The 26,648-nt window shown below is 43.5% G+C and overlaps 2 protein-coding genes across 5 annotated transcripts; one reads left to right on the top strand and one right to left on the bottom strand.

Moving 5' to 3' along the window:
* Positions 1 to 230: 230 nt before the first annotated feature.
* Positions 231 to 8,840, bottom strand: LOC123993122 (aurora kinase B-like). 4 transcript variants are annotated; one of them, XM_046294938.1, is made up of 9 exons: positions 8,720 to 8,840; positions 8,516 to 8,554; positions 8,171 to 8,255; positions 8,000 to 8,048; positions 7,693 to 7,884; positions 6,822 to 6,960; positions 6,396 to 6,544; positions 4,837 to 5,011; positions 231 to 943 (listed from the first exon to the last, which is right to left on the bottom strand). In XM_046294938.1, the coding sequence occupies exons 1-9, from the start codon at positions 8,726 to 8,728 to the stop codon at positions 770 to 772; spliced, it is 1,011 nt and encodes a 336-aa protein (XP_046150894.1). In that variant the 5' UTR covers positions 8,729 to 8,840; the 3' UTR covers positions 231 to 769. The 4 variants fall into 4 exon arrangements, with proteins under 4 accessions (XP_046150894.1, XP_046150903.1, XP_046150912.1 ...); XM_046294947.1 differs by having other exon boundaries at positions 7,693 to 7,881; positions 8,720 to 8,839; XM_046294956.1 differs by having other exon boundaries at positions 8,171 to 8,222; positions 8,720 to 8,830.
* A 964-nt stretch (positions 8,841 to 9,804) lies between these two features.
* Positions 9,805 to 25,091, top strand: LOC124004016 (BLOC-1-related complex subunit 5-like). The gene is made up of 5 exons (XM_046312750.1): positions 9,805 to 9,861; positions 20,060 to 20,154; positions 22,822 to 22,965; positions 23,201 to 23,358; positions 23,576 to 25,091. Exons 2-5 carry the CDS (start codon positions 20,097 to 20,099, stop codon positions 23,807 to 23,809), a joined length of 594 nt encoding a protein of 197 aa, XP_046168706.1. The 5' UTR covers positions 9,805 to 9,861; positions 20,060 to 20,096; the 3' UTR covers positions 23,810 to 25,091.
* Positions 25,092 to 26,648: the final 1,557 nt, after the last annotated feature.

The following is a 26,648-nucleotide window of genomic DNA, read 5'->3' as shown; positions in this document are numbered from 1 at the left end:
TGATTGATTCATCTTTGGATCTGTTGGAGCGGTATGCGAGTTGGAGTGGGTCTAGGGTATCCGGGAGGATGCTGTTGATGTGATCCATGACCAGCCTTTCCAAGGTGGTAAGATATGCATTTTGGCAGGTAAAATTGCACAACTTCAATTAATCCTTGCCACACTTTTGCACCATCTCAAACACTGACTTCAAGGTATTTATTTGTGGTGCAAACATCAGGCAGGAGAGGTTAAGGTTCCCTCACAGTTGGGATGATTTTTATTTCAAAACAGTTGCACAAGGAAATTTCAGATACATAAACTTTGCTTGTAGATGCCGTTATACACACACATGCTGTACAAAAACTGAAAAGACTTTTAGTTAGTAGACAGACATCCTCTTCTTGAAATCCATTTAAGAATTATAAAGGAATCATCCATATTCTCAATGGCCTTCCTCATTTCTACCAGTAGAGAGCAGCCTTAACCTGTTCTTGGTGTAAATTGAAATATAAATGACAGTAATGTAGTTCAGTTTTTCCCCAAACTGCCCCCCCCCCGAACCTCTCAGATCTTAGAAACCAGAGAAATTAGAAGTTAAAAGACTACTCTAAACCCTGTGGATGAAGATTGCCCGGGTAACATAAGGTGTGAAACCCTTGAAAGTGGAGAAGGAAAAAAAAGAAAAACATATCACCATAGTCCCTCCCAATCAGCAGTGCAAGATATAGTCCCCCACTCAGGTAGATGGCAGACTGGAACCGTGAATAGATTTGTCTCTTCGGTGCTTTTAGGGTTTCTTGAGAGGAAAGGCAGGAGGTAGGACCCGCCGTGAGTTGTTTTTCACCCATGGGTGGTCAATTACATTTCGCAGCGGTAGCCGCTTGGAGGGGCTGTGGCGGAGCAGCTTAGAGATCAGGTCCCTAGCCCCGTCGGACACCACTTTGGGGAACTGCAGGTCCACCTGAGGCATTGAGGGAGGAGATGTCCTTAATCACTGTTCATACCCATGCATTGGTTACTGGATGAATTGATCAATCATTCTCTGAATAAATTACAACTAGGTTGCATAAAAGCATTTTCCATATAGCAGATACTTAAATGTGTAGCACCTTTTTTGTGGTGGAATTTTTGCATTGTAATTTCAGAGAATGTCAATCTCTGGCACTAACAGTGGGATGATGGTGTTTCATAGTATAACATATCCTCCAGTGTTGTGACTGGCGGTGATATTCGGCTATTGATTTCTCTCAAGGTATCGGTTGTCAAACTGGGAAAGCTGTTCTGACTATGTGGCTGTTTCCCCTAATGGAAATTGCTGTCATTTCCTGGTTGCTAAATTGCTAGTGTAGTGTAGGAATCATTGTACCATTAAATATATTTTATACATACACGTTTAAGTTGGTGTCAATATTAGGTTTTTCAACCACTCCACACATTTCTTGTTAAGAAACTATAGTTTTGGATAGGATTGGTTAGGACATCTACTTTGTGCATGACACAACTCATTTTTCCAACAGTTGTTTACAGGCATTATTTCACTTTAATAATGCACTGTACCACAATTCCAGTGGGTCAGAAGATTACATACACTAAGTTGACTGCCTTTAAAGAGCTTGGAATATTCCCCAGAAATGTTGTCATGGCTTTAGAAGCTTCCGTTAGGCTAATTGGCATAATTTGAGTCAATTGGAGGTGTACCTGTGGATGTATTTCAAGGCCTACCTTCAAACTCTACATCTTTGCTTGACATCATGGGAAAATCAAAAGAAATCAGCCAAGATCTCAGAAAAATAAATTGTAGACCGCCACAAGTCTGGTTCATCCTTGGGAGCAATTGCCAAACGCCTGAAGGTACCACATTCATCTGAACAAACAATAGTATGCAAGTACAAACACCATGGGACCACGCAGCTGTCATACCGCTCAGGAAGGAGATGGGTTCTGTCTCCTAGAGATGAACATACTTGGTGCGAAAAGGGCAAATCAATCCCAGAACAGCAAAGGACCTTGTGAAGATGCTGGAGGAAACAGGTACAAAAGTATCTATATCCACATAACCTGAAAGGCCGCTCAGCAAGGAAGAAACCAATGCTTCAAAACCACCATAAAAAAAGGCCAGACTACGGTTTGCAACTGCACATGGGGACAAAGATCATACTTTCTGGTGAAATATCATCTGGTCTGATGAAACAAAAATAGAATTGTTTGGCCATAATGACCATTGTTATGTTTGGAGGAAAATGGGGGATGCTTGCAAGCTGAAGAACACCATCCCAACCGTGAAGCATGGGGGGTGGCAGCATCATGTGGTAGGGGTGCTTTGCTGCAGGAGGGACTGGTGCACTTCAAAATAGATGGCTTCATGAGGAAGGAAAATTGTGGATATAATGAAGCAACGTCAAGACGGTCAGGAAGTCAAAGCTTGGTCGCAAATGGGTCTTCCAAATGGACAATGACCCCAAGCATACTTCCAAAGTTGTGGCAAAATGGCTTAAGGACAACAAATTTAAGGTATTGGATTGGCCACCACAAAGCCCTGACCTCAATCCCATAGACGATTTGTGGGCAGAACTGAAAAAGCGTTTACGAGCAAGGTCTACAAAACTGACTCAAGTTACACCAGCTCTGTCAGGAGGAATGGGCCAAAATTCACCCAATTTATTGTGGGAAGCTTGTGGAAGGCTACTCGAAACGTTTGACCCAAGATAAACAATTTAAAGGCAATGCTACCAAATACTAATTGAGTGCATTTAAAACAACTGACCCACTGGGAATGTGATTAAGAAATAAAAAGCTGAAATAAGTCACTTATTCTGACATTTCACAGTCTTAAAATAAAGTGGTGATCCTAACTGATCTAAAACAGGGGAGTTTTACTAGGATTAAAATGTCAGGAACTGTGAAAAACTGAGTTTAAATGTATGGCTATGGTGTATGTAAACAGAAATGCAGCCCCAAACTTGCAAAGAGCCTCCACCACGAGTCACTGTTACCTGCAGGCACTCATTCATGTACCGCTGTCCAGCCCTTTGGCTGTAGCAGAAGGCAGTTTATTTGCTGAACGGTTTCAAATGGACTCATCAGGCAAGAAGCACATCACATCTGGAAAGCCTCGTCTGCCTTAATTTCTGCCTGGGAGAGACCTTGCTGATAAACTACCTTGTGTCTTGTTGCTGGGCTCAGTCTTGCCGTGGTGTATGATTTTTGACAGTAATCCGTCTACAGCAACCTCACCTTGTTCGCAGAGTTTGGCTGTTCCTCAACCAGTTTTATTCCTCCGACACAGCTGTTTCTTTTAATGATCGTGTTTCAACCTACAATCGAGAGCATCCTGGCGGGCTGTATCACCGCCTGGTACGGCAACTGCTCCGCCCTCAACCGTAAGGCTCTCCAGAGGGTAGTGAGGTCTGCACAACGCCTCACCGGGGGCAAACTACCTGCCCTCCAGGACACCTACACCACCTGATGTTACAGGAAGGCCATAAAGATCAACGACATCAACCACCCGAGCCACTGCCTGTTCACCCCGCTATCATCCAGAAGGCGAGGTCAGTACAGGTGCATCAAAGCTGGGACCGAGAGACTGAAAAACAGCTTCTATCTCAAGGCCATCACACTGTTAAACAGCCACCACTAACATTGAGTGGCCGCTGCCAACACACTGACGCTGACTCAACTCCAGCCACTTTAATAATGGGAATTGACTGGAATGATGTAAATATATCACTAGCCACTTTAAACAATGCTACCTTATATAATGTTACTTACCCTACATTATTCATCTCATATGTATACATATATACTGTACTCTATATCATCGACTGAATCCTTATGTAATACATGTATCACTAGCCACTTTAACTATGCCACTTTGTTTACATACTCATCTTATATGTATATACTGTACTCGATACCATCTACTGTATCTTGCCTATGCTGCTCTGTACCATCACTCATTCATATATCCTTATGTACATATTCTTTATCCCCTTACACTGTGTATAAGACAGTAGTTTAGGAATTGTTAGTTAGATTACTTGTTGGTTATTACTGCATTGTCGGAAGTAGAAGCACAAGCATTTCGCTACACTCGCATTAACATCTGCTAACCATGTGTATGTGACAAATAAAATTTGATTTGATACATATTGAATTGATGATCATTAGCAACGGTTTGGTAATTGTTTAAATCATACACCTGACAATATGCCTACAAAATCCCCGACTTTGTGCGAGTGTACCTAGAATAATTTATGCTGTTTTGAAGGCAACGGGTGGCCACACAAAATATGGATTTGATTTAGATTTCTGTTCACCCACTGCATTTAGTTAATTGATTAATATCAACCATGTCTATTTTTGGTCCACCAGTGTCAAACAGCAGTAAAAACTATATTTTTTGTTAAATGATAAATATATGGTCATAAAGATTAAAACCGCTAAAGGCCCTGAAGCTTCTGTGCATGATTCTTTACGCAGTCTCTGCTCTACTTGTAGAGAACAGGCTACTCTATGGTTGCTCGCTGCACATCAGTCAAAACCCTGTAGGCTACTTCAAAAACACTAACTCAAGATCTAAATGCATATATATATATCCCCACGAAATTGAGTAAGATCAAATGGTTGGTATGCAGATGCTGCATGGACTAGTCACCGGTAAAACTTAAATTAGCATTCACGATTGACAGTGAGAAATGTGATAGCAGGTTCTTGACAGAGTAGAGCAGAGATTGTGTGCAAAGTAGAGAATCTCGCACAGAAGCGTCGGGATCTTTAGCTGTTAGGAAGAGGGGCCCGGAAAAGTCAGATCCGCAGCCTCTGCCAACAAGTTAACGACCATCTAAAAATGCTAACCTTTGTGATGCGCTTGTATGTTTCAGAGTTGCTGGCGGTTTCAAAAGGGGGGTTTCCAACTAGGCACTCATAGCAGAGCACCCCGATGCACCACAAGTCCACCTTCTCATCGTGGGGCTTTCCCTCAATCATCTCTGGGGGCAGGTAGTCCAGTGTTCCACACATTGTATGGCGCCTAGAGGGGCAAGTCAACAAATTACATATGTACAAAATAGACTGTCAAGTTGAAGACGAAGGAAAAACATGTCTCAGTGAATTAATGAATACAAAGGCTGACCCGAATTATTTGACTGGCTGATGTTTGTGGAGGAAGATTTTTTTTTGTCAAGCAGTAGCAAATATATAAACTCAGCAAAAAAGGGTCATTTTTCAGGACCCCATCTTTCTAACACAATTCTTAAAAATCCAGATCTTCATTGTAAAGGGTTTAAACACCGTTTCCCATGCTTGTTCAATGAACCATAAGCAATGTACATGCATCTGTGGAAAGGTTGTTAAGACACTAACAGATGGTAGGAAATTAAGGTCATAGTTATGAAAACTTAGGACACTAAAGAGGCCTTTCTACCGAATCTGAAAAACACCAAAAGGAAAGATGCCCAGGGTCCCTGCTCATCTGCGTGAACGTGCATTTGGTATGCTGCAAGGAGGCATGCAGACTGCAGATGTGGCCAGGGAAATACATTGAAATGTCCGTACTATGAGACGCCTAAGACAGCGCTACAGGAAGGACAGCTGATCGTCCTCGCAGTGGAACTGCCCTAGTTACATCAGGAACGCACAATCCCCCCATCAGTATTCAGACTGTCCACAATAGGCTGAGAGAGGCTGGATTGAGGGCTTGTAGGCCTGTTGTAAGGCAGGTCCTCACCAGACATCACCGGCAACATCACCCCTAGACATGTCCGGGAACTTGCAGGTGCCTTGGAGGAAGAGTGGGGTAACATCTCACAGCACGAACTGGCAAATCTGGTGCAGCCCATGAGTAGATGCACTGCAGTACTTAATGCAACTGGTGGCTACACCAGATACGGACTGTTATTTTTTATTTTGACCCCCCCCGTTCAGGGACACATTATTCCATTTCTGTTAGTCATATGTCTGTGGAACTTGTTCAGTTTGTCTGTTGTTGAATCTGTTCATATAAAAATTTACACGTTAAGTTTGCTGAAAATAAACACAGTTGACTGTGAGGACTTTTTGTTGTTGCCGAGTTTAGTTGATTTTTATTACAAACAAGTTTGTCTATAGAAAAATACACATTTTAAAAGTGGCAAATCAGACGACTTTCAGTCGACCAAGATTTGTCGGGGACAGCCATATTGAGTATGGTCACATTCAGTTTGTTTTGCTGGGATCCGTTTGAGCAAGAGGAGGCTAAGAATCACATCACTAATCGCTTGATCACATAATGAGTAGGTATTTGGAACACAAGGTGATTTGTCGATTAGCAATTCTGCGCAATCTGCCAACAACATAAAACACACATTGTACCAAAAGTAAATGCTGTGAAGGCAAACATATTAGGCTGGAGAGGGTTCTGTTCAGGGTTCCCTCACCTTAGGGATGGTGCGTGGACAGACCAGCCAAAGTCTGCTATCTTCAGCTCCCCCCGGAATCCCAGCAGCAGGTTCTCAGGCTTGATGTCCCGATGGATCACCTTCCTCTCATGGCAGTACAACAGCGCATCAGACAACTCCTCCATGTACTGACAAAGAACATTTGACACACATTCGATTATTACAATGGATTTAAAATGCTAAGAAAGTCATGTCAGCCTCATGAATCTACCTGCCAAAACTAGTCCATTGTAGGAATATACATACCAAGTTAATTATTTTAGCATCTATAAAACAAAAATCACCTTTCAGTTACAAAATGTTACAATTGGAGGGGTTATTGGGCAAATACAGAGTGAAATAAAACAAAGGATTAGTAAGAATAGATTAATTATAAATAGCCCACAACACTGATCCCTGTCTTACTGTAGCAGTGCGCTGGTCATCAAAGCGACCACACTTCTGCAGCTCTTTGTACATCTCCCCCAGCGGCGCATACTCCAGGATCAGGAAGACCCTGGTGCGGTCATGAAAGTAGTTGTAGAAGTGCAGGATGTTGGGGTGTCTAAAGGAGGGCGGATACAGCAAGGATTTAATCTCAGTTTTCCCATAATCGGAACAATTTACACAATGAACTAAAGGAATTTATGGTCCGTTTCAAAAGTGAACCAAATTAAGTACATTGCATGATATTGGTTAGGGCTTGGACGCACTTTTTTTCTTCCATGGCAAAAATGAAAACACAAAGCAGACCACACATGTAAAATAGTGTGCTGTAGCTCGGAAAATAAATTAGACTCTGGATGACAACATAATGATGTTGGTTTCCAACATCAGGGCCATTTTCCTAAAGAAGTTAAATAATAATAATATATGCCATTTAGCAGACGCTTTTATCCAAAGCGACTTACAGTCATGTGTGCATACATTCTACGTATGGGTGGTCCCGGGGATCGAACCCACTACCCTGGCGTTACAAGCGCCATGCTCTACCAACTGAGCTACAGAAGGACCGCAGAAATCCCCTTCTTGTTTTGTTTCCTTGCCACAATACTAACGAGAATCACAATACTGGTATTGTTCCAGACATAATGTTGGTGGTAATCAACATGCCACAACATTGCCTGCAGAAACACAATAGTAAGGCAACATCAACACATATCTCTACATTCAAAAGGGCTGGTTTTCCACAAAATATCCATTGAAAATTAATTTCATTCCAGTATTATGTTTCAATCTGTGACTCAGAAACCACCCCTTTAAAAATGTAATAAAAGTCTCAATCAAAACTATTGACCTAAGGTGGGACTGAATCTCAATCTCCCTCCTGAGCTGGTGCTCCACGCCCTCTTTCTCCATCTGAGACTTGAAGAGCACTTTCAGCGCCACGATGAAGTCCAGCTTCTTATCCCGGGCCAGGTAAACGTTCCCAAACTTGCCTTTTCCGAGTGGCCGCCCAATGTCAAAGTCATTGATGGTGAATTTCCTGCTTAAAAGAAACAGAAGTTGCTAAGCCACAACTTGAATGTACAAATATATTACATAAGAATTTTAGATTAAACACATTTAGTGTCAGGTGATGTATTGTTAGATAGAATATTTACTTTGCTAGAGCTGTACTGGATGAAGACCTGGCAAGCTCTCTCCCAGGACCTAAGGAGATGGGAGTTCAGAATGTTGCAACAGAAGTGGTGGTGTATTATATTGTGGTGTGATGTGGCATCTGAAAAGTTATAGAAACACCGCAGGCAAAAATAGTAGCTACAGAAATGTACCTGTAATTTCTTTCTCCTCTGTAGCGTCTGGCGCAGAGGGCATCTGAACTCGCTGAGGACCCAAAGAAACCATTGGAGTTGCCATCTATCGTATAGAAAAAAATATCCTAGATTCAACCCAATTGCCTCCAACTCCCCAGTACTGGTACAACGTTCTGAATTGTCATCTGAATGTAATAAATTAATTCAAATGGTGGCTAACTAGCTAGACAGCTAAAACGGACATAAGGGTTAACTAGCCAACATTATTTGCTAGTTACGTTAACGTTAGACACAACGCGCTCAAATTTCAGATGGAAAGGATGGAAGCAAAAATAGAGAAAACATATTTGTAGCAAAACCTACCGGTCTATGTAGCCCTTTAGGATCACAATTCTCCTTATTCTGCAAAGAGATTTAATAGTTTATCAAGTACTTCAAGTTAGCTCCACCATTGAGCTAATTTTAGCTAGCCAACGCCATTCTCTAACAACGCTGTATAGCTAGCTATTAGCTAGAGACAACAGCAATGTGGGAAGAACCTTGATAAACGAACAATTAAACTCGTACCTGCATCATACTGATGTATGTGACATAAAGCAAAACGTTATTACGATAATTCTGAAAGCAAACGTTACACTGTCGTCTGCTTTGACCGCCAATGTTTTAAAGACACTGTGTTGTCGTGTGTGATTGGCTACCAAATGTATAACTCCTTGTCGATTGGTCAGATCAGCAGTAACCCGTCCAATCGGTGGCAGTAGTGCACCATTAACATTGGATGCCAACCGTCGTTGAACCCCATCGAAGAAGAAGAAGCTCAGCAGTGACGCGCTTCCGTTTTACTTCCTATCGGCCTGCGTTCTCTCAAAAACTATGTTGACAAGAAATTCGAGTGACCGCTCTAACAATGGAAATACATGTTATTCAATATAGAAAGCAGGCGGGAGGAAACAAGATCAGGTGGGACCTTTCTAGACAATAAAAGGGCAGATATGCGTGTGTACAACGGGCATAGAGATCAGTGGAGGCGCTGAGGGGAGGATGGCTCATTATAATGGCTGGAACGGAGTAAATGGAATGACATTGAACACATGCGTTCCATTCCATTTGCTCCGTTCCAGCCATTATTTGATACCATTCCACAAATTCCTCTCCAGCTATTACCACAAACCTGTCACCTGTCCTCCCTTAAGGTGCCACCAACCTCCTGTGAAAGAGATGTATAGGGGACAAATCTTTGCCATTATCGCACCTGTGACAGCATGGGCAGCGCCATTGAAAGTAATCAATTTTCTTCTTCATTGACTGCTTGTTCCCAACTTATAGGAATCCCCACCCAGTTGACGACTTTAAAATGGTGGAAGCCCTCAATGGCAATGTTCATGCTAAAATGGGTTATATCCATGATGAGTCCTGATGATGGCACCGGAAGAGATGGGTGCTGTTTTACTGGCTCCTAACCAATTGTGCCATTGTGTGTGTTTTTTTTACGTTATTTGTAACTTAATTTGTATGTAATGTTTCTGCCACAGTCTCTTATGACTGAAAAGAGCTTCTGGATATCAGGACAGCGATTACTCACCTCGTACTGGACAAAGATTTTTTATTTAACGAGTCGGACGCAAGGCCCAAATCCCCATCATTCACATGAAGAAGAGATGGAGATATCGGGGACGGAGTTTGGGTGCCTTGTAAGGATCCGACGGCAAGTGAGTAATCCCCCTCTACCATCAATCCTATTAACCAACCATGTTGGGGTAGGTTCCTTGTCAATAATTTGCTTATTGGTCAAATCAGCAATCAGACAATATCTTTAAGTAAATCAATCAAAAACCTTTATTAATGCAATTGCAGACAGAAGTTGACAATGAGAACATAGCATATGCATGTTTCCGAGTAAGTTCTGAAAAATAGGAAAGGGTCCAAGTTGCTTTAATATGCTTGCAGTCAACCCCTAGTGATGTAACTGCCTATGTCAACACCTACTCATGAGACAAATCACATGCATTTACAGTTATACAAACTTGCAGCAGAGACGATGGTTCCAGTGTTTTCTAAGGACTCAACAGTAATTTTCCACTCCCAAGTTGCTTTATAGTGGTATGTCTGACTAGTTTTGTATCTCTTTCACTCCCCTACAGGGTTCTGTGTCTATTAGAAGTCGACCGATTATGATTTTTCAACGCCGATACCGATATTATCATTGGAGGACCAAAAAAGCTGATACCAATTAATCAGCTGATTTTTATATAAATATTTGTAATAATGATAATTACAGCAATATTGAATAAACAATTAACACTTATTTTAACTTAATATAATACATCAATAAAATATATTTAATCTCAAATAAATTATGAAACATGTTCAATTTGGTTTAAATAATGCAAAAACAAAGTGTTGGAGAAGAAAGTAAAAGTGCAATATGTGCCATGTAAAAAAGCAAACATTTAAGTTCCATGCTCAGAAAATGAGAACATATGAAAGCTGGTGGTTCCTTTTAACATGAGTCTTCAATATTCCCAGGTAAGAAGTTTTAGGTTGTAGTTATTATAGGACTATTTCTCTCTATACCATTTGTATTTCATACACCTTTGACTATTGGAAGTTCTAATAGGTACTTTAGTATTGCCAGCCTAATCTCGGGAGTTGATAGGCTTGAAGTCATAAACAGCGCAATGCCTGAAGCATTGCGAAGAGCTGCTGGCAAACGCAGTAATGTGCTGTTTGAATGAATGCTCACGAGCCTGCTGCTGCCTACCACCGCTCAGTCAGACTGCTCTATGAAATCAGACTTAATTATAATATAATAACACACAGAAATACGGTTTATATTGTTATTAATATGGTCAAAACTGGAAACTATAACCTGGAAACTATAATTTCAAAAACAAAACGTTTATTCTTTCAGTGAAATACGGAACCATTCCGTATTTTATCTAATGCCCATAAGTCTAAATATTGCTGTTACATTACACAACCTTTAATGTTATGTCATAATTATGGAAAATTCTGGAAAATTAGTTCGCAACGAGCCAGGCGGCCCAAACTGTTGCACTCTGACTGCGTGCAATGAACGCAAGAGAAATTATTTAATTTTCCTAGTTTAATATTGCCTGCTAACATTAATTTAGTTTAACTAAATATGCAGGTACATTTGTGCAACGATTGTGCTTTGTTCGCAGATATATATATATATATATATATATATATATATATATATATATATATATATATATATATATATTAGTCCAGGATCCTATAAATGTAGTGGGGGAGGAATCTTATAGCCCTTCCCCCTCTTAATACAACATAAGCATAATCAATTATTATAATACATCAATCATTGGATAACAAAATTGATGAGCTCCCATCAAGACTATCCTACCAACGGGACATTAAAAACGGTAATATCTTGTGTTTCACCGAGTCGTGGCTGAACAATGACATGGATAAGATACAGCTGGCTGGGTTTTCGGTCCATCGACAAGATAGAACAGCTGCCTCCGGTAGGACAAGGGGTGGCGGTCTGGGTCTATTTGTAAATAACAGCTGTTTTTTTTTTGCTCGCCTGAGGTTGAGAGTTTTCCTCTATATTTTTCGTAACTATCTATTAACCACTACAAACCGATGCTGGCACTAAGACGCCACTCAACGACCTGTATAAGGCCATAAGCCAAGAAGAAAATGCTCATTCAGGGACCTTAATGCAGGGAAACTTAAATCAATTTTACCTAATTTCTACCAGCATGTTAAATGTGAAGAAGAAAAAACACTAGACCACTTTTACTCCACACACAGAGACTTGTACAAAACTCTCCTTCTCCCTTTTGGCAAATCTGACCATAATTCTGATTCCTGCTTACAAGCAAAAACTAAAGCAGGAAGTACCAGTGACTTGCTCAATAAGGAAGTGGTCATGACGCAGATGCTAAGCTACAGGACTGTTTTGCTAGCACAGACTGGAATAAGTTCTGGGATTTTCACCACATCAATCACTGGCTTCATCAATAAGTGCATTGATGACGTCGTCCCCACAGTGACTGTACGTACATACCCCAACCAGAAGCAATGGATTACAGACAGCATCTGTAGTTCATGCTGTCAAAATAGCAGCCAAAGCAAAAAGCCATGTATAGCCAGGGTAAAAAAATCATATTTGAACCAAGTGATATTTCAGAAAGAGCCATTAAATAATTATTTTCACTGCACGCATCTCAAGAAAAGAAGATTAGGAAAACATGTAATAACGCTAACAGCTTTCAGAGGTCAAGCTTTAATGTCTTTCATGCTCCAGAGACATTACTTGTGAAGGTAGACAGCTGTTTACCCAAGAGCTTGAAACTATCCTACATATACAGTATTACATACACCTCTAAGAATTATCTAGTATTTTAGAATTTTCAAACAATTACCTATTTGTCAAATTGTACACACAACATAGCTCTGTTTATATCGACTGCACTCAAGTATCAAAATCAAGTGTGGGCTTCACCTTAGAGAAGGTTCAATAATTATTGAATCAAGTTGTGTTCTATATGGTATCATACGAAAATAAATACTGTGAAAAGGTACTACATTTTCTTCAGAAAGACAAAAGCCATCTGTGCTCTGACAAATGCACAAAGAATGACTCATCTGGGTCTAAACTTCAAATTCTAAAGACAACCAAAACTCTTCCATCTTCACTTACTTAAGATGATTATAACATATTAAGCAATGACGACAAGTGGTTCAGTGACCGAATAATTGACGGGTATAATGCTCCTTTGAAGTCACATCTGAATGAACCATTTGTGTTAACGTCTTTTGCGGGTCAGGAATTACAGAGTCTGCTGTGACAAAACAGCCTGGAACGGGTGCACAATTGATGGGGTTTTGAGCATGTGACAGTTCCTGTGAACTTAAAGTCATATTGGACAGTTCTAGATGAAATCTAACAATTATGGATTCCTTAAGTCTGTATGAAAGAGAATTAAAGGATACACTACTTCCACTTAAGAAATACCTGGCATGACAGAATCTGGCAATTCATGGATTTGTGGTGTATGTGACACTAAACTATGAATTTTCTCATTGGTGCCCTCATTTTATAAAACAGTCAGATGGTAGTAGTTGAGGTAAGTTTGTGTGCTTATTCACTAAAGCAGTCTTATTGGAGGGCAATGTGAATACGCTTTGTCACAATGGCATGCGAGAGTAGGTTTCATATGAGTGATCAGAGAGAAAAATACTATGTAATACATTTGAAACTCTACAGAAAATGCCTTTGCTGACCATGGTAGATAATACAGAGACGTGTTCATTATCTTGTCTCTGTTATTGGTTTTGAAAACTTGGTTAATATGACTTTACAGTAAACTGCTAACCTTGATGGAAAAGCAACACATAGAGGCCTATAACTTGTAAATAATGTTCTCCATTATTGTTCTGAAAGCTTGATTACGCTGTGTACTGTTAGCCTTGTAGCTTTGTTGCCTGTTGTAAGCCATTTCTAACTCTACAAAAGTGTCTTGGCTGACCTTGATCATTAATATAGCTTGTAAATAATCTTGTCTCTGTTATTATTCTTTCAAACTAGGTAACAAGGCCTATGCCTTTACTGTATACTGCAAACCTTGATAGATAAGAAGCATATATCGGCCTACAACTTGTGAATAATTTTCTCTGTGGCTGTTCAGAAAGTGTGATTATACTGTGTCCAAATAGGCTGGTTAATTTTCATTACATTTCAATTTTGATTTTGTTTTAGATTTTTTTTTAAAGGTTAGCTTTTGTGTTTCTTTTTTTATGGCTGTGTATTTATTTCAGGACCATGGATAGTACCCAGCCATTTAAAGCTTTGTTGCTGGATATGTGCGCCACAGTCCCCCTCCAAAACTACACATATATTTGTTTTAAAAATGTCACCTTTGTTAACTAGGCAAGTCAGTTAAGAACAAATTCTTATTTATAATGACGGCCTACCCTGGCCAAACCCTAACCCGGATGACGCTGGTTCAATTGTGCACCGCCCTATGGGACTTCCAATCACGGCCGGTTGTGATACAGCCTGGAATCAAACCGGGGTCTGTAGTGATGCCTCTAGCACTGAGATGCAGTGCCTTAGACCGCTGCGCCACTCGGGAGACCATCCTGAGTGTTTCCCATCCTACTTTAGCTGAGAAAGGTTGTAACGTTTTCTGTCTGCAAGCCAAAATGTGTCCCATGTACAGTCTATTACAGTGTATTGCATTGGGGACTATGGAGATGGTGGAGAACAAAGCGTTGCTGGGTATGTACGACACACTCTCCCTCCAAAAATACACACATTTGTTAGTAGAGAACCTACTGAGTACATTCAACCCCAGTTTAGTTTAGACAGGTAGAAAAGTTATCTCTATATTCTCAACATACCAGTTGAGTTGTGTTTCCCGGTGAAAGGAAAAAGATGGCGGAGGCGGACGATGAAGAGGATTCTGAATCTAAATGGCGGTAGAATCAAGGATAATTTGAGTATTGTCCAAAATAATGGAAAATGGAGCAAAGTAGTGTACAGTGAAGAGAATGCCCCTCCGTATCTAATAGGAGTACGGTTTGTTAGTGAGCAGCAGTTGAGCAGATTACCAATCTTGAAAAAAACATTTGAGATATCCAAACTGGTGGAGAGAGAGTGCTGGTGGAGGGGAACGAGGCAGTTGATGTACTGGCTAAACAACCACTTAGTAGTGGCGATGTTGATATTGTTATATAGTATATAGTTTCAATGAGCAAGGCAGAGGTGAAAAGCCTGATATGGACAGAGATGGCAGGAGCAGTGGAGTAGAGGTACTAAGGGCAGGCATTTATTTAAAGTCCAGAGGAAAGTCGGGGAGGGGAGGGCGGTAGGAAGGGACAGAAGAGAGGAGGGTATCTTTTTTACAAAATTAAGGCTGGGACACAGCCAGTTGAATAAGACCTTAAATGTGATAGGAAAGCATCCAACAGGAAAGTGTGATTATTGCCAGGAAACAGACCATGGAGCAGGTACTGCATTGCTACAGTGTAAGCAGTATCAGAGGGAAAGAGAGAGGCTGAGATATAGTATGAGGGAGAAGGATAAACAGGAAATTGGTTTTAAAAGTATATTGAGGAGAACGTCATTAGATATAGTTTCATATATTTTGTTATATTTTTAAAGAGCAACGGGGTTGGCAGGTAGGATTTCGTTTCTCCGTCTCTGGCCCGCACGCCAGTATAGTAGGTGGCGGTAATACACCAAAACGTTGGATGCCAACCGCCGATAAACTCAACCAAAGAAGAAGGAGAGCATGCTGGATTAAGTGAAGAATGTCGACAGGCTGGCATGTTTGGATTGTTTTCTGCTTCTCCCTCGATTTGATGATTCGTGTGCTTCTCCTTGGAACAGGGCACCCCTCAAGGGGGTTATATCTGGTGTCTCGTCGGAAGTCGATTGTGAAGAGATTAAAAATATTTCTGGAGCGATTGATGCACGTCGAATGAATCGTGTGGTGAATGGTGAAAACGTGAAGAGTATCTGTTCAGTTGTTTTTTGATATGGAGTCTCTCTACTCAAGTGCAGTTGGGGTATATAAACTACAGTCAGAGCATTTATCCCAAGACCAATGCAGTGTGATCATTGTAAAGTTGTTGGTCATGTTTCAAGTGTTTGTAGAAAGGAGATGTCCAAGTTGTGGAAAATATCATGTAATGTGTTTTAAAAGTGGGGAAAATGTGACATTTTGCAATTGTGGTGGGAACCATGAAGCTACGTGTTTTGATTCCCCAACATGGATGAAAGAGAATGAGGTGGACAAAGTCAGGGCTATCCAGAGCATATCATATGCAGCAACTGTTAAAAGGGATGAGAGTTTGAATGGTGCACTTGAAGAAGAGGCAATGGTGGTGGATAGGCCTTTACTGCAGGCTGCAGGGGTTGCTTTTCACCAGCAGGATCCTAACATTTTCACGGTTAGGAAGGTGGACTTGGTGGCCTTTTATAGCAGCACTGTCGAAACTATTACACTCAACGGAACGACTTGATTAGTGTAGTGTCAACAACGCACCCACTGCCAGCTAGCCTACTTCAGCAGTACTGTATCATTTTAATCATTTTAGTCAATAAGATTTTTGCTACGTAAGCTTAACTTTCTGAACATTCGAGACGTGTAGTCCACTTGTCATTCCAATCTCCTTTGCATTAGCGTAGCCTCTTCTTTAGCCTGTCAACTATGTGTCTGTCTATCCCTGTTCTCTCCTCTCTGCACAGACCATACAAACGCTCCACACCACGTGGCCGCGGCCACCCTAATCTGGTGGTCCCAGCGTGCACGACCCACGTGGAGTTCCAGGTCTCCGGTAGCCTCTGGAACTGCCGATCTGCGGCCAACAAGGCAGAGTTCATCTCAGCCTATGCCTCCCTCCAGTCCCTCGACTTCTTGGCACTGACGGAAACATGGATCACCACAGACAACACTGCTACTCCTACTGCTCTCTCTTCGTCCGCCCACGTGTTCTCGCACACCCCGAGAGCTTCTGGTCAGCGGGGTGGTGGCACCGGGATCCTCATCTCTCCCAAGTGGTCATTCTCTCTTTCTCCCCTTACCCATCTGTCTATCGCCTCCTTTGAATTCCATGCTGTCACAGTTACCAGCCCTTTCAAGCTTAACATCCTTATCATTTATCGCCCTCCAGGTTCCCTCGGAGAGTTCATCAATGAGCTTGATGCCTTGATAAGCTCCTTTCCTGAGGACGGCTCACCTCTCACAGTTCTGGGCGACTTTAACCTCCCCACGTCTACCTTTGACTCATTCCTCTCTGCCTCCTTCTTTCCACTCCTCTCCTCTTTTGACCTCACCCTCTCACCTTCCCCCCCTACTCACAAGGCAGGCAATACGCTCGACCTCATCTTTACTAGATGCTGTACTTCCACTAACCTCATTGCAACTCCCCTCCAAGTCTCTGACCACTACCTTGTATCCTTTTCCCTCTCGCTCTCATCCAACACCTCCCACACTGCCCCTACTTGGATGGTATCGCGCCGTCCCAACCTTCGCTCTCTCTCCCCCGCTACTCTCTCCTTTTCCATCCTATCATCTCTTCCCTCTGCTCAAACCTTCTCCAACCTATCTCCTGATTCTGCCTCCTCAACCCTCCTCTCCTCCCTCTCTGCATCCTTTGACTCTCTATGTCCCCTATCCTCCAGGCCGGCTTGGTCCTCCTCTCCCGCTCCGTGGCTCGATGACTCACTGCGAGCTCACAGAACAGGGCTCCGGGCAGCCGAGCGGAAATGGAGGAAAACTCGCCTCCCTGCGGACCTGGCATCCTTTCACTCCCTCCTCTCTACATTTTCCTCCTCTGTCTCTGCTGCTAAAGCCACTTTCTACCACTCTAAATTCCAAGCATCTGCCTCTAACCCTAGGAAGCTCTTTGCCACCTTCTCCTCCCTCCTGAATCCTCCTCCCCCTCCCCCCCCTCCTCCCTCTCTGCAGATGACTTCGTCAACCATTTTGAAAAGAAGGTTGACGACATCCGATCCTCGATTGCTAAGTCAAATGACACCGCTGGTTCTGCTCACACTGCCCCGCCCTGTGCTCTGACCTCTTTCTCCCCTCTCTCTCCAGATGAAATCTCGCGTCTTGTGACGGCCGGCCGCCCAACAACCTGCCCGCTTGACCCTATCCCCTCCTCTCTTCTCCAGACCATTTCCGGAGACCTTCTTCCTTACCTCACCTCGCTCATCAACTCATCCCTGACCGCTGGCTACGTCCCTTCCGTCTTCAAGAGAGCGAGAGTTGCACCCCTTCTGAAAAAACCTACACTCGATCCCTCCGATGTCAACAATTACAGACCAGTATCCCTTCTTTCTTTTCTCTCCAAAACTCTTGAACGTGCCGTCCTTGGCCAGCTCTCCCGCTATCTCTCTCTGAATGACCTTCTTGATCCAAATCAGTCAGGTTTCAAGACTAGTCATTCAACTGAGACTGCTCTCCTCTGTATCACGGAGGCGCTCCGCACTGCTAAAGCTAACTCTCTCTCCTCTGCTCTCATCCTTCTAGATCTATCGGCTGCCTTCGATACTGTGAAGGATCGATACCATCAGATCCTCCTCTCCACCCTCTCCGAGTTGGGCATCTCCGGCGCGGCCCACGCTTGGATTGCGTCCTACCTGACAGGTCGCTCCTACCAGGTGGCGTGGCGAGAATCTGTCTCCTCACCACGCGCTCTCACCACTGGTGTCCTCCAGGGCTCTGTTCGAGGCCCTCTCCTATTCTCGCTATACACCAAGTCACTTGGCTCTGTCATAACCTCACATGGTCTCTCCTATCATTGCTATGCAGACGACACACAATTAATCTTCTCCTTTCCCCCTTCTGATGACCAGGTGGCGAATCGCATCTCTGCATGTCTGGCAGACATATCAGTGTGGATGACGGATCACCACCTCAAGCTGAACCTCGGCAAGACGGAGCTGCTCTTCCTCCCGGGGAAGGACTGCCCGTTCCATGATCTCGCCATCACGGTTGACAACTCCATTGTGTCCTCCTCCCAGAGCGCTAAGAACCTTGGCGTGATCCTGGACAACACCCTGTCGTTCTCAACTAACATCAAGGCGGTGGCCCGTTCCTGTAGGTTCATGCTCTACAACGTCCGCAGAGTACGACCCTGCCTACCACAGGAAGCGGCGCAGGTCCTAATCCAGGCACTTGTCATCTCCCGTCTGGATTACTGCAACTCGCTGTTGGCTGGGCTCCCTGCCTGTGCCATTAAACCCCTTCAACTCATCCAGAACGCCGCAGCCCGTCTGGTGTTCAACCTTCCCAAGTTCTCTCACGTCACCCCGCTCCTCCGTTCTCTCCACTGGCTTCCAGTTGAAGCTCGCATCCGCTACAAGACCATGGTGCTTGCCTACGGAGCTGTGAGGGGAACGGCACCTCAGTACCTCCAGGCTCTGATCAGGCCCTACACCCAAACAAGGGCACTGCGTTCATCCACCTCTGGCCTGCTCGCCTCCCTACCACTGAGGAAGTACAGCTCCCGCTCAGCCCAGTCAAAACTGTTCGCTGCTCTGGCCCCCCAATGGTGGAACAAACTCCCTCACGACGCCAGGACAGCAGAGTCAATCACCACCTTCCGGAGACACCTGAAACCCCACCTCTTTAAGGAATACCTAGGATAGGATAAGTAATCCCTCTCACCCCCCCCTTTAAGATTTAGATGCACTATTGTAAAGTGACTGTTCCACTCGATGGCATAAGGTGAATGCACCAATTTGTAAGTCGCTCTGGATAAGAGCGTCTGCTAAATGACTTAAATGTAAATGTAATAGCTATGGTGATAAATGGCACTGCCAAGGTGGAGAGAAGGTCCAGGAAGATAGTAATCATTGTGGAATCGGTGGAGCGGTTCCTGGGCTGAAAGATTTTCGCGACGGAGTTACATGGAATATTGTCACAAGCCGTATCACCCTCTTGAGAAGGGAGATATGGACACTTTGGAAAAGTGGGAGTTTTATTTTGTATGCGTATGGATTTTCTTTTTTACCTTGTTTTGGTTTCAACCCGTCCAGATGGTGGCGGCAATACACCTTTTTGGGTCCGCCATAAAACCCACAGAAGAAACATAGTTTGTGCTGCTGGCAGACTACTAGTGAAGAAGAGAAAGTGTCTTTATAGAAGTAGCTCGCTTGGGAAACGCTAGCTGTCTTTTAAAGTTTGTTAGCATTTACTTAAGTTAAATATCGTTTAGCTAAATCATGACGGTAAAGATCTCATAGAAATCGAACAGACGCGGTCTAATAGAGCAAGAAAAAGAACTAAGCTAAGGGATGTGCTAGCTAAGTTAGCTAGCGGAGCTTGTTTATCATTCAACCGTCTGTTTGCGTGGTACAGCTAACGTTAGCTTGATAACTTAACTGTTTGGGTTTAGGTCTCCTGAGGTGGTGAATTGAAGCCATAGGAACACGATGGGGGCCGAGCAAAGTGGTGATTCTGAGCACAAGCACTCTGACTACAGCACCTCAGGTAAGGGAGGACACGCATTGTCGGTCTAGTAGGTGACTCGCAAAGTTCCTACCCTACATTATTCCTTGCCCTCTTTTACACATAGGATACTGAAAAGAATTGTGGTTGCAGGATGTAAACTACATAACGACAGTGTTTCATATTAGCAGGGTGACCTATGATGTGTCCCAAATGACCCTATTTTGCTATATAGACCATTACTTTTGACCAGGGCCCATAGTCATAGGTCATTGTTTAGGAGCTCTCTAGTTAGCAATCTTTCAACAATTACAAAAGGAGACAAGGGAGCTGATCGTGGGCTACAGTTAACGAAGGACCGAGCACACCTTAATTCACACCGACGGGGCTGTCGTGGAGAGGTTTAAGTTTCTCTGTGTCCACATTAAGGACCTAGTCGCTTTGGATAAAAGCGTCTGCTAAATGGCATATATTATTATTATTATTATTATCGTGGTCCAAACACACCAACACAGTCAAGAAGAAGGCACGACAATGCCTCTTCCCCTTCAGGAGGCTGAACCGATTTGGCATGTCACCTCAGATCCTCAAAGTGGAGTGCATCTTGACTGCCTGCAGCACCACTTGGTATGGAAACTGCTTAGCATCTGACCGCAAGGCGCTACAGAGGGTAGTGCATATGGCCCAATGCATCACAGGAGCCGAGCTCCCTGGCATCCAGGACCTCTATACCAGGCAGTGTCAGAGGAAGGCCCTTAAAATGGTCAAAAGAATCCAGTCACCCAAGTCATAGACTGTTCTCTCTGCTACTGTACAGGAAGTGGTACTGTGGTACCAAATCTGAGGGCCCATGCCAAATATTTTCAGCCTCCTGAGGGGGAAGAGGGCATTGTCGAACCCTCGTCACAACTGTGTTGGTGTGTTTGGACCGGAGCGCCAAGTCTGGGACCAAAAGGCTTCTACCCCCAAGCCATGAGACTGCTGAACAGTACATTTTTTTAAATTTAACTGGGCAAGTCAGTTACGAACAAATTGTTATTTACAATGACTGCCTACCCTGGCCAAACCCTCCCCTAACCCAGACGATCCTGGGCCAATTGTGCGTTGCCCTATGGTACTGCCAATCACGGCCGGTTGTGATACAACCCGGGATCAAACCCGGGTCTGTAGTGACGCCTTTATTAGCACTGCGACGCAGTGCCTTAGACTGCTGCGCCATTTGGTCCTCTAGTTAATCACATGGCTAGCCAGCCTCACATGCATATTGACACCACACAAACACACACACAATGTATACACTATTTTACACTCTGCTACTCTGTTTTATTATCTATCCTTATTGCCTAGTCACTTTTATTCCTATCTACATGTACATTCTACCTCAACTACCTCATGCCCCTGCACATTGACTCTGTACCGGTACTCCTTGTATATAGCCTTGTTTTTTAAATGTTTTTTTTTCTGTCATTTATTTTGGATTTTAGACAATACACAAATATACATATACACTGAGTGTATAAAAACATTAGGAACACCTTCCTAATATTGAGTTGCACCACTTTCTGCCCTCAGAACAGCCTCAATTCATCTGGGCATGGACTTTACAAGGTGTCGAAAGCGTTCCACAGGGACACTGGCACATGTTGACTCCAATGCTTCCTACAGTTGTGTCAAATTGGCTGGATATCCTTTGAGTGGTGGATCATTCTTGATACACACGGGAAACTATTGAGTGGAACTAGCACCTGCTACCATACCCCATTCAAAGGCACAAATCTTTTGTCTTGCCTGTTCACCCTCTGAACGGCACACACAATTAATGTCTCATGGCTTAAAAAGGATTCTTTAAGCGGTCTCCTCCCCTTCATCTAGACTGATTTGAAGTGGATTTAGCAGGTGAAATCAATAAGGGATCATAGCTTTCACCTGGTCAGTCTGTCAAGGAAAGAGCAAGTGTTCCTAATGTTTTGTACACTCTGTGTACAAAGACAAAATTTAACATTCCACAAACAGATCCACTAAATAGACATGACGTTGACTGGGACTTAATGCGCAACCTTCAACAAAGAAAAAAATACAAAAAACACCAACTCAGACGTACATAAATTTCAACAAACATTAATGACATCACACTTGCTTAGACCCACATGCTCACACCGTATCTATACCCATCCCGTCCGTCTCACAATAACATCCCTGTCCTTTTTTCATCTTTTTGATATCTCCAGTGCTTGCAACACAAATTGCACTCTTTTGTTTCTCTCTGTAGCCAACATTTGTTCAATATTTTAAATAATAATGTATTTGATTAATCTGCTGTCTTAATGATGGAGGATCATTTGATTTCAATTTTTGAAGTAAAATGGTTTTTTTTCAGAATGACTGCGATAAGTATGGTCCAGCCCATTGTGTATCTCACCGCACCCCGACATGCAGTGTTTTGAAATCACTATGTAGATTAAAAGTTGTTACATTTTAAAACTTCTGACAGCGAACTTTCTAACTCCGTTATTGTTATTTTATTGTGTTACTATTCCCATTTTTTTATTTGCAAATTATTCTTTTTAACTTAGCATTGTTGGGAAAGGGCTCGTAAGTAAGCATTTCACGGTACTTGTTGTATTCGGAGCATGTGACAAATACTTTCGATTTGATTTGTATTACTTATAGTTGGCCATTTAAAAAAAATGTATTGCTTTGTTGTTGCAGTGGTGCCCTCACCAGCAAAGCCGAAGGCTAAATTGGATGACATTGTGGTGGTGGCCCAGGGGACACAGTCATTGCGCAACATCCATAATGACCCTGATGTCATTAAGCTTCGTGAAATCCCAACTTTTCAGCCATTGTTGAATGGTAAGCTCAACGGCCTCTAACCTGGATCTAGACCTCTTCTCTGCCTTTACAGTATTGCAGAGATTCGGAGAAGAAAGTAGTTGAAGTTGAATACGCTACATAATAGTCCAGGAAAATCATATTGTGAGAATGTGTAGAAGTATGAATAGGTCTAGACATTCCTTTATGACCATGAAGTCTAAAGCAAGACTGATAATGTCCAGTGTTTTGAGGGTCAGTCTGTCCATGTCTCTAGGTGTGCTGAGTGGCCAGACATCCCCCAGCAGTGTGTGTCGGGAGCGGCTGGACTATGCCCAGGTGCTGCAGCTGTGCATCCGCTACCAGGACCACCTACACCAGCGTTCTGAGGCCGTGGCCTTCGACCAGAACACCCTGTTCAAGGGGATCAAAGAGGTAACTAATGCCGTAATTAACTGTCTGCATCCCTATTGATGGACGAAAGTGGCCTCCTCCTTGTCTCGTTTCCTTCATCTGCACTGAACTCACAGATGTAGTTTAGGAGGAGAGGAACGCACTTTAGGCTATTGAAATACATGCCATATCACCACAACGTTTGTCACTTGTGTGCCACAGCCAGAAAGGCATATTCTTTCCTCACTCTTCCTCCCAGATGGACATATCGGTGGAGACTTTGTTCAGCATCATGCAGGACCGTCAGAAGCGCTACGCCAAGTACGCTGAGCAGATCCAGAAGGTGAACGAGATGTCCATGATCTTGCGGCGTATCCAGATGGGCATCGACCAGACCATCCCTCTGATGGAGAGGCTCAACAACCTGCTGCCGGAGAGCGAACGCCTGGAGCCCTTCAGCATGAGGCCGGAGGGGGACGCTGCAGCCAAGTAATAGTAGTAGTAGTAGCAGCAGCAGCATTGCCGGGGTACGCTGATACACTCACTGTCATGGACCTCTAGTCTTACCTCCCATGCCCCTGTCAATCACCACTCCAGAGAGACTTCTGAAAGCTCTTTATTGAACCATTTAGAGAAAGAGAGAGAGAGCGGGAGGGAGTGAGTAAAATAAAGAATGCTGCCCCACCAGCTCCCCAAGCCATCCTGAACCCTTCACGTCCACAACTCGCCATCCCACCAGGCCTTGACATTTAGCTCAGCCCCTCACCATAAGCCATAAACACTTCCCACCCCATCCAGCAGAAGCAGTGGGGTACAGGGACAGCTGCACCCCACACTGGGGTTTACATGTCAGTGAGTGTTAACCATCTTCAGTCACTGAATTGGAAGACTGCAAAACAGAAGTTTACATGATGATGCACTGAAGGGAACCTTCTTGGACTACTGGTAGTTTGAAGACACCACACAAAGTGACTTCCAAAAATGACTTCATCTCTAGAAGTAATATTGGTCAAAGATGAGCTCAGAAGACTCCCATAAAAGGAACTAACTTATTAGCTAATACGCTTTAGCTTATTATTCAGCTCTTGCAACAGACCTATAGATTCTGTGTTGCACTGTGCAGCATGTGAGAAACCTAGTAGTTTCAAATGTGGCATATTGTGCAAATTAGGCCTACACATAGCTACAGCTTTGTGGAAGATAATCTATGGATATCACTTCAAACCATCGATAGTAATCTGCTTGAATTTTGTTAAAGGTATGAGTGTTAGATGCTTGAATATTTTGGTTTCTCTGAGAGTTTCAAATGGTTTACATAACAAAGATGTGTATTTAGGAAAGGAATTTGAATAATTTGAATTTCTTGCAAAATGTATAAAGGTGCTTATACTGTTCTGTTTAGATACTTGCCCTCTCAATTGGATGTGATGTTTGGTTATAGGATTTTGACATTTGGTGTTATCACATAGTCAGGTCCAAATGTATTGGCACCCTTGATAAATTGCTCGGAGAAAGAGATTTTGTCAGTACTCTAGCACCCTCCCCTTGCGAGGATAACGGCACTGAGCCTTTTTGTCAATTTTCTTTACGAGATTGAAGAACACATTTGGAGAGATCTTAAACCTTTTCTCCATAAAGAATCGTTCCAGATCCTTGATATGCTTCATCTGCTTTTATGGACTTCCCTCTTCAATTCAAACAACAGATTTTCAATAGGGTTCAAGTCCGGAGACAGAGTTTTGTTTTCAATAAAAATATATATATAAAAAATGGTGGATTTTGTTGTGAGTTTGGGATTATTGGTGCGAAATCAATAGGCTGAGGATTTACTCTCGTGTACACACCTGTGTCACGGTTGGGGTCCACCCCTATATATAGACCCCATGGCCGCAGCACACGTTCTCTTTCATTATGGTTTGAGGTACAAACTTTCTGAAGTTCGCTTGGTAAGTCACTGGTAAGTGTAATATCTTGGGTGGAGGTATTCTCACTGGCTGTTTGCAGCTGGCGACATGGCCAGCCCCTTGTCTTGAGTGCTCCACTCACTGTGGTTTGTCGGACTCGTGTTTCGTTAGAGTTACACTACTACTCCATGTGCATCCATTAGTAAGTCGCCCTGGATAAGAGCATCTGCTAAATGACTTAAATGTAATGTAAATGTACTCATTTACCTTACACAACTTGTCGACTGGCTTGTTCTATGCGTGTGTTGTGAATTGCTTTTTAACATGCTGCTTCTCTGGTAATTACCCTGCATGTTTTTTTCGTTGTTCTTTCCCCCTGCAGAGTGTAAGAGTATCGTGGTGGGCTTTCCACTACATTGAGACATTAACTTTGGAGATCATTAATGGAGTTACTCCATCATATGGTGCTGGTTTTACTGCTTGGATATTTAACCGGCTAGGTAATATTGCATTTGGCGAAAAACAAAAAATCGAATAAATCAAATCCATTACCTGGTTCCTGTTTTTTTTTGGTCTGCCTGTGTTTCCAACCCGGGTCATCCCTGTTTTTTTTGTTGCAGAGGTACTGGGTGATTCACCTGGGCCTGCTCCATCTCTGGCCTCTTCAACGGTGGTTCAACTCCCACCAGCTCCACCCGAAGTGTCACCGCCACCTGCGGGTGACTGCACAGTGCCTCAGGGCATTGTTGAGGTGGCGCTGTCACTCCTTTCTCTCAGGTGCGGCAGGCACGTCAATACACTAGAGCTGGAGCCTACATCCCCAGGTGGTGCAGCACCTGTGGGACAAGTTCGGGAGGGCCTCTGGACATGGATGCTCTGGCTCCCTATTGGCCAGGGCTGGAGCATTACGCATTCACACATTGTCACCTGATCCAAGCTTTGCTGTACATGACCAGAATTGCGGAGCATCGTCTGCTGCTGGTGGGCCCAGACGACCCTGGTTCAGCCTTCTCCTGTCCCTGTTGTCTGAGAAACATTGGGCAACTGCCACTGAGCCCTGACCTGCAGTCTCAGGCTGGGGGAACTCTGTGGCATCCGAGACCGCATAGCCTCAGTCTGTGGGCTTGGTCGCTGAACGGCACCAATGGTCCATGTTAGGACTACAGGAGCGCTTAATGAACACCATGCAGAGCGCAAGGGCACTGGCTACAACCGCAGCATACCAGTTGCGCTCTGCTCTTGGTGCACTGGTATTGAGGTTGTGCCTGAGTCATGCGGGGTGCAGTATGTCCTCCAATACCTGCAGTCTCACTTGGATGAAGGCTTGGCAGCCTGTACACTGAGAGGGTATTTGGCCGCTATATCTGCCTGCTGTGTGGGGTGGATGGACAGGCCAGAGGAGCACCATCCCTTGGTCTCCAGGTTTAT

This window comes from Oncorhynchus gorbuscha, linkage group LG02 (genome assembly GCF_021184085.1).
Source record: "Oncorhynchus gorbuscha isolate QuinsamMale2020 ecotype Even-year linkage group LG02, OgorEven_v1.0, whole genome shotgun sequence".
Classification (NCBI taxonomy): Eukaryota; Metazoa; Chordata; class Actinopteri; order Salmoniformes; family Salmonidae; genus Oncorhynchus; species Oncorhynchus gorbuscha.
This window is presented reverse-complemented; position numbering and strand designations above follow the sequence as displayed.